Source organism: Dreissena polymorpha, chromosome 1 (assembly GCF_020536995.1).
Source record: "Dreissena polymorpha isolate Duluth1 chromosome 1, UMN_Dpol_1.0, whole genome shotgun sequence".
Taxonomy (NCBI): Eukaryota; Metazoa; Mollusca; class Bivalvia; order Myida; family Dreissenidae; genus Dreissena; species Dreissena polymorpha.
The window spans coordinates 210,743,434-210,752,818 of record NC_068355.1 but is presented as its reverse complement, the minus strand read 5'-3'; the positions used below and the strand labels follow the sequence as shown (position 1 = coordinate 210,752,818).

The window sequence follows — 9,385 nt, the reverse complement described above, 5'->3', positions numbered from 1 at the left end:
TACATTTTAAAAGAGGTGATTTTTAGGTACATTATTTAAATAATGTTGCAAATAAATGCACAATCTAAATTTCGTTTCAGTATTGAAAACAACATGGTGTCAACTTGCTTTGTTAAAAATAATAATCTGTAACAATGTTTAGTACAAAATAATATTTAAATACAAAAGTACATTTTTGATTTGAGCTAAGTTTCTGTAAATACGCGCTCGGAAAGAAAAGTAACAAACGTATAATAACATTATCCGCATTTATCCTTTTAAAACCACATGTAATTGATTGTACATGTGCGTTTCTAAAAAGTTGATTATAATAAATTCACTTCATGTTTTACATATACAACTATTTCAACTTTTGTGTTTGATTAAACATAAAAACCATCTATAATTTATACAATAGACACTTTTTTCATTAATTCCCTATTTATTGTATATGATGTATGTTAAATATGTTATTACGGCATGTATGTGCAATCCCGCGTTAACAACTTTAAGTGGGAAACTACAGTACGCATACTGTCTTAGCGTTTAAAATCAAAGTAATGTCGAGAATGTAGAGTGCACACACATAAATACAATACTTTATGTTTTAATATCTTTCAGGGTTTACAATGCAGAAAGTCTTTACAGCAGCCTGCTGGATAATCAGTTTATGCTGCAATATCCCGGTGTACATTTCCTTCTATACTGAGCAAATACAGGGCACACATATTGTGGTCTGCCAACATGACAATGCCGTGTTTTCTTTTGCGGTAAGTTTTTGCTTTAAAAACATGCTATGTTACCTTCTGTGGCGATTTATTATTTCAAAGACATAGGTATCTTCCTACATAACATAGTTATGTTTCCTAAAACAGTATGTTCATTTTGCGATAGTCATAAACTTGATCGATATATAAATCATGGAGGTAAACACCATTTGATCTATGGCTTAATAAAAGGTAATCAGTTCATGTAACAGTCATATGTTTTTGTTGATTTGATTTTAAATCAATAATGTCGACATATAAATCCCATATACTCATTTAAGCGTATTGGTTTTACCAACTTCCAAAAGCGCTGCTGTCCGCTATCTCATTTCGCTGTGTTGCAAACAGTCTTATTGACCTCTTAATTCTGAACGACCAATTGCATTGACCACAAAAATTAAAGCCGATATTCGTGGGATTTGCCAAGTTGTGTTTGTCTTTCTATATTCAATTTGGCTAAGCCTACACATTTCACGACACGGTCGGCTTAGTATTCGTTTAACAATCGTTGGTACAAACGGGCAGCATTCATTAAGCTGAATGCTTGTAGCAGACATGTTCGACACAGATGGGCACAATATTATTTACGCTTTGGCTCACCTCTGATTCTATCGAAAATGAAATTTAAGTATGTTTTATCATTGCGCTTAGCGTCAACATGTTTGCGTCCTAAGTTGATGTAAACATTTCTTATGATGGCCTAAGATGAGGGCTATGATTATGGCCTGCTGCAATTTTGCAATCACTACATGTATGTCTAAACAAACTGAAATATGTGTTGGTTTATGCGCGAGGTCTAGTTATAGAATAATGGATACATTGGATATACTTTTTTGACAATTTGACTATTAGACGTTAGCAGAAGTCACGTTTCATGAGTATTGGCAATCAGCGATACTGAGTCTCACTTCACACTTGTCTTTGCAAGCACACTAACAATTGATAAGTTCAAGTTTATGAAATACACCGACCAATTTTACCCGCTTATTTAGGCGATTATTTTGCATATAACAGATATCGCTTTCAGTAGTTTTTGTATACGCGCATACACATCTTTGCAGCAGTAAGAAGATTTGAACAGTAGTAAAACAAAGAAAAATTGCGTATTCTAGAATGTGTTCTTATTATTGATTGTTTCTCTCCCTTTGGTTGTAAACATTATTTGCATGCTGTTAGGGTTTTGTATACTGATATGAGTCCAAACGAGGTTCAACCAATTATTATAGGTACTTATACATTATGCTGTTTGGTGCGTTATTTGTGGTTCCACTTCTGGTTGTCGTCTGCAGCTACCTCTTGCTGATCACATCCCTTATTAGACGGATTGAAGGATCCATTCGCGTAAAAGGTATATATTAAAATTCAAACATACTCAACTGTTAACAAAAGCAGCATTTTGACTTGTATTTAAAGCAAACTGTAAGGTGCAATTTAACAAAAGATGTTTATTTCCAATAAACCGACCAGCCCTATTGTTTGCGCCGACTCTTTGTTTTGGCATACCAAGCTAAGCAGTCTATCATTGTTGCTTAATAACCTAACGATCGTAATATATACACAGCATGCGGTCAGAATTGCTAAATCTAGCACAAGTAAATTTACTGACATTATTTTTTGGAAGTTTTTTGCATCGTAATGTTTATGGAGAACGTAAATAACGCTGAACGTGTACGTTTAACGAGCCCTGCTGTCCTACTTTATGAAAACGATGGTAGCAACCAAATTAGTAATGCTCTACGTTTGGAGGCCTTAACTCGCTAAAAAAAGCGGTGCATTAGTATTTAATTTAATAAAATAAAAATACTGAGAACAAACTTTCATACGGTTTACAACGTTTACATATACATATTATCAATGGGTTACGACGACGTGGCTTATCGTTATGATTGAAATAAGACATATTTCAAACAAACTGGCTCTTTAAAGAAGACGTATATATTACTCGAAAATCATAGCAGTAATCACTCAGAATGCGATCGCTAACAACCGTAAACAGTGAATTCGGTCAAACATATCAGCTTCGTTCATAATATACAGGCTTTCTCTCTTAAGACACCTGACTAAAACTGCTGAACAAGACGTTCCATTATGTGTTTGAATACATATTTTTGTTTTTTAAAAATGATAGGTAATCTTGCTCGTTATGACAAACGTACCAGAGTAAATTCAGGAGAGGTGTTACATAAGTTATGTGAAACGTGTTTTATGAGTTATTTCATGATTAATAAAGTGTTATTCCCAACGTGTGTGTTGCCGGCCTAGTTTCTCGCAAGTTGCGTATTTGGGTTCGAGCGACAAACAATCGAATCAAATGAAGTTTCTAAAGTTTCATTGATCGATAAGGTTATCTTAAATAAAAACAATTAATACATGCAATTTAAAATATAATAAACAAATATATGCATTTATTTAAATTAAAATACACAATCACAATGTCCAGTGTTGCATGGGTGCCTGAAACAACTTTCAACAAGCAAACTAAATATTGGGGGAAAGTGAATGATTGGATGTTACGTGCACGTGTTCAGAATAGGTAAGATTCATCCATAGGTTAACTATAAATTAAATGAGGTTACAGTCTCGGTGAAATGTAAGAAATAACTAAAACTACTCTACAATTATATAATAAAAACAAAGTGTTAATTATTAACTTAACTTTATATTTACGCTGTGACATATTAACAACTTATATTCTATGGTAATGAGAAAACTTTACCGTTTTAGAATCGATCGAATGCAATATTTGTTCTTGCGGTCCCATGACAAAGCATTGCGATACATGAAGGCGCCCTTTACCTAAAGGAGTTCATCCGAGCTCAAATGCTTAAATGAATGAAAATGTAATGTTTATCTTTCAATTAAAAAACATTGATTATACGGCGAAAGCGAACGAAATCAATCCTGTATATAGCACTAATGGTCATGTTTTCCGTGAAATATTGCTTAAATAAGCATGGTTGAACAAGCCTTTAAATCAATTTTTGTAATTTGACGTGTATACCAGTGTATACGATTCATTTTTATTTTCATTATGTGCCTTACACGATACCAAACGATACCAAAGTGAGCAACGTTAGAAGGACGCATCCAATAGGGGATGACACCAACGTATTACGAGTATATTTTCAGGATCACTTAGCGAGCAGGACCCACGCCCTTTCCGAGTATTCAACAGGAATTTACCAAGGTCCAAAGTGCGGAGCGTTCAGTTAATGTGCGGAATTGTGTCCGGTGAGATTTTAGTCTTCTGTATGGAGTAAACGTAAATACGGCAAACATCACTTAAACATTAAACATGTCAAATTTAAATAACTGCTGACGTGAATTTTTTAAATTGTAAATATATTTAAGTCAACTTAGCTGCCATTACATGTTAAAATGGATGGTATTGATCAGAATTATAGACACATATAAAAACAAGATACATTTTTAACTGTCACGAATGTATTCCTTTAGAAGCAATGATGTTTCATGAAATGAAAGAAACTCAACCCGTTAATTTCCCTTACCCTGTTAAAATATTAAAACTACGATACAAAATGATTTTACAAATAAATAATGCACATTATGTTTTTTTAAATGGCGTAAATGTATTATTATTGTCATATAAGACATCTCTAAGAATATATGTAACAATGACATACTTAATTATTAAATGAGCATTCCACTTAAGCTACTGTCTATATAACGAGATTGATCCTGTTTAATTTAGGTTTCCTCATAGCCTGGATCCCGTTCTTCACGGTGGTGTATATGGGTATATACGCAAGCTTCAACCACCCGTCGATAACGTTTCTCCTGCTTAGCTATTATCTTAATCCCGTCGTGAACCCCATGGCTTTCTTCCTCTTCCATCGCCTTCGCCTCCAAAGGTCTCAACCCAGCGTCTTTTCCGGAACGTTACTAAGGTCTAGTGGGGAATCAAGGCACGTGCACCCCTCGACGATGCGCGAGGAGATGAAACTAAACGACGACAAATCGGCAATCAGTGATTATGGCGCTGAAGTGGAGACGGTATTTTGTTATACTGGTAAAATATTGATTACTAACGCAAATAATGAGTCCACCGTGATTGAAGCGAACGGAATCGAAGATGAAAAGATGAACATTGAAAATGAATCGATTGATCAATGCGAAGTAAAAATAAATTAAGAAACTGATCGTTAAGAAGGAATTGTTGATAAGATAATGGACGTTTTCGGTTATAATAATAGCAGTTAATGTCGAAACGTAACGAGTTTATAGATATGATTGTGCCAAAGGTGGAACGATGTTGGAAACAAAGCGGTGCAGCCATACGGTTATACTGACTAAAGAAAACAATGTTTGACTGAACTTTCTAAAATAATTGAAGGACGAAATACCATTGGTGGCTACACTTTATGTCCCGATAAATGTTATACATACATCGTTTTTCTAAATTATATGGAGAATATGCAGATAGTACATAACAGCATACAGAAACGCGAGTATTTTGTTCAAAACATGTTATTATTGTTCACTATAAGTATAATATTCTTAAATACATTTCAGTGATCATTTTGTTAATTTAAGACGTTGCACTTACTCCCTTCTTAATAATATTATGATTTCCGTCGATAATATCTAATATAATATATAATACATTGAGAGCAACACTGAAACCGTAGGTTCACGTGATGTTGGATTTACTTTAGGTCAAGCGATAGAAGTTGAATTATTTTAGACTATTATACTGCGATGGACAAAATGTCTTCATAAGACACAGTGTTTGAAGAAAGTAAGATTGTGTGTAAAAGCCGGCTTCGCTGTGAACATTTTTGAAATGTGCACTTATTATATAAGATAACTTAATTTGTTGCATTTTACTTCCCGTGATTCTCACGAAATATATTGACTTCATTTGTGCCAGGCTACATTTAAAGAGTCATAGTGTTGGTGTTATAAATGCAGTTAAGCATGCATATGTTCATGTTACATGCGGTTATCTGACTTCAACCTACGTCGTTTGATAATAACCTCACCCATTTGACGAACCTATTCCGCTATCAAATAAATTAATTTTTTGTTTGCTGTATTCAGTGAGATAAATATCAAACAACAAACAATCGATCAACCTGGTATGACCGATTACCGAATTTACTAATTACCTTTATAACAAATCAATAAAATCCTTAAATATTTTAATTCGTAAATGCAACGATTTTGATCTGTTCGCCAAAACACTTGATGTCATAACCTATTATGTTTCGGGTTACACACAATCGAAGCAACTGGACAGTATTCACCTTTAATTGTGTGAATAACTACTGGTGGTAATAAGCAAAACTTGTTCTGCACCATATTATTTTGAACTCGGCGGATATCTACGGTATGTACCCATATATTTGAACGTAATGAACATCTGGTTTAAATTAGACAGTGACACTAAAATATTAATTGGTGTTCATTATGATGCTCTAAAATTGCATAGTGGAAAGAATTATTCGATGTAAAATCGAAATACCAACACTATACTCCTAAATGACTATGGATTTGCGTACGTATTCAGCAATCTTTTTTCTGTCATAATCTGTCAACAAAACGCATTTCTGAATTTAAAAAAAAACATGATCAAAGATTGTTGTTATCAATATTGGATACATTTGACAGTCCAAAAATGAAAATGTACAAATAATCTTAAATATAATTTATGTATGAATTGTTTTTAATTGTACTACCTAAACGTTTAAGACGTTACTTATGTCGACTAAAACGTTTGTTCATACTATACGAATATTAATTGAAAGATTTGTCAAGCTCTCATTTCACGGGAAGAAAAATGTTATATATCTTTTTACACACGTTACATTAAAGATGAATATATTTTTATATGTCCATGTCATTAGGAGATAAGATAAACATACTTACTATTTAGGATTGTACATGAACAAAAGAAAATAACTTTTAAGACTTTAAATATTTTAGCATGAAGAACTTATACATTTTTTTTTCTAATGAACCTCTGTTAATGAAAAAATTCCGATCTGAATGTAATGTCGTTATACAAGTAAAACGATTGGTTAAAATAGCAATTAAACATGTTGGCAATGCTAATTTGGTTGTGGATTGTGTTTATATGTAATGAATGAACATTGCAAAATTCAGAAAATATATTATTTCACATTTATATTAAAAACCTGTTACCTAAAAATTATATCCACGTTAAATGGTTATTCAGTACTGCAATAATTTGTACATATTATAATGTAATATTTACAAAATATGTACACACATTGCATATTTCAAAGCTGTCGTGATGGATAAAATGTGTTTCCGCTGTTCACGACAGTGATTAATGATGGGTATAAGGGCGATCGCCTATGGGTTTAAAGTATTTCCTCTTTTACGACCATTATTGATATTGGTTTTAAGTAAGACCACTTTCCGTTAATACAGACAATTTAAATGTTATAAATAGTTGGAATTTGTCATTGACATGAACTATTTATTATAACTTAGAAGATTTTGTCAAGGTATAATTTTTTTCGAAGAATAAACTTTCACTGGAGCTAACATTTACATTAATATAACACTTACAAATATATGAAGCGTATTACAACACCACTTCATTTAAACACGTTTTACATTTATATGAAAACCACCGAGAATAACACTTAAGTCAAGTGAAGTGCTTGTCAATTTTGATGATCGGAAATAAATCCGAACGTTTTATGGGATCGTTACTATGCAGATTTATTTGAAACATTCATCAAACAAGCTAATCGCATATTAACTATAAGACAACTTTCGATCGATATACTAGTGCGTCGTGTATTTAATAGTTTTGAATAAAATTATTTGAGCCGAACTTTGGCTTTAACGACGTGTTGTTCTAACATATGTACTACATAGCGAATGAGCGATTGGTTTCAAGTGAGCACGTTTAAGTATGCGCATTAATACAATAACCTTTGAAAATGTATACAGAGTAACGAATAACACTAATTTATCCCACTCTGAGATAAATATACCTTTTGACTTTGTCTGAAGGAAGATCGATATCAGTATTAACCCATATTAAATCACCCCATATTGTTGAACATTTGATACCAAAAAGGTGCACGACCGATCATCGCAAAGTATCATCCGGTTTCCTGATTGGGGGAGGTTGTATAGTACTTTGGACCATGTATCTAGGCATAAATATGTGAAGCAAACTATTTCCTAGTTATTAAAGAAATTGAAAAAGTACATCGGTATCACATTTCAATCAGTGAACATGCAATGGACTCATCTATCTGTTGGGAAAAGAATTCGCCTTCCGGATTAAATATATAGCATTGGACACAAAGAGAATCTGTTCATCGGATGTTGTTGGCGAAACACCATCATTTATAATAGACGACGTTTTTTTTTCATTATTACAAAATAATGAAAAAAAACGCCGTCTATTATAAAAACTTATTGGTTTAAAGTGAGTATGCACGATTTTGTCAAATGTTTATTAGTGTATGTAAAATGTGTGAAAAAAATATTATACATATATTTCAATATAAATTAAAATAAAAGTTAAGAAGAACATGTGTCGAAAAATGCGAAATAACCCAGACATTTAATTCTGAAATCGAAAATGTCTTTACAATCGACTTCGCCAGCATGTAAATCATGCATGTACGATGTGAATCTAAATTTAGTTTTACGGATCATTTTAATTTCCTGTAACGATATCAATTCATACGACATACGAACACTAGCTCCGTTCCTAATATAAAGACGAATGCTTCGGTTATTGTGGGAAAATATGTACGAAATATCTCCGGCTCGTCGAACCTATTTGTCTTGCTGCATTTTATGAAATTCGTCCTTAATGTATAATTTCTCTTGCCTATTTCGTTTTATTGTAACATATTTTTATAAATATATTACAATTTAACACATATAAAAATCGTACAATCTCACTGTGAATGGTTAAAATATGAGTTATGTTATTTTTTCTATTACTCTAATTTTTAGCTCGGTTGTTTTCGGAGAAAACACGAGGTATTGTCATAGCCAGCTCGTCGTGTCGTCCGCCGTCCGCCGGCGTCGTGCTATATTGACATTTGCTCTAAAATCAAAGTGCTTCCATCTACAACTTTGAAACTTCATATGTAGAAGTACCTTTATGAGTTCTACACGCCACAACAATTTTTGGGTCACTTGGTCAAAGGTCAAGGTCACTGTGACCTCTAAAAAAATCTGATAAGCTTTCATTTATTCAAAAAATGCACCGCAGCCGAGCGTTGGCACCCGTTATGTGGTGCTCTTGTTTTATTTTAATAATCTTAAAGACACAATAAAACTCATAGCATTTAAATTGTGCTCACACAAATCATATATATTGTAGTATTATATTGTTGACAATAAATGTTACTTTATTGGCTAGTTAAAGAACATGTAAATCCAAATAAAGTTTTATATCCAGTTTACAACCTGACGTTCTTCACTCTTTTAACAAATATACACTTAGCTTATTGAGTCACTTTTATAAAAAAAAAATCATACATAACAAATAACATATTTATAGTTATATTAAAAAGTATCAATAAGGAACATTTGAAGTGGCACACGTTACTTTTTACCAAATAATAAAATGTGTTCTTTTTTCCAACAGAACATTGGATAGATACCAATAATGA

General features: G+C 32.7%; 1 protein-coding gene across 1 annotated transcript; it reads left to right on the top strand.

Annotated features, from left to right (window-relative positions):
* Positions 1-626: 626 nt before the first annotated feature.
* On the top strand, positions 627-5,358 carry LOC127867942 (cephalotocin receptor 1-like). Its single transcript, XM_052409465.1, has 4 exons — positions 627-749; positions 1,973-2,094; positions 3,876-3,977; positions 4,459-5,358. The coding sequence occupies exons 1-4, from the start codon at positions 724-726 to the stop codon at positions 4,896-4,898; spliced, it is 690 nt and encodes a 229-aa protein (XP_052265425.1). The 5' UTR covers positions 627-723; the 3' UTR covers positions 4,899-5,358.
* Positions 5,359-9,385: the final 4,027 nt, after the last annotated feature.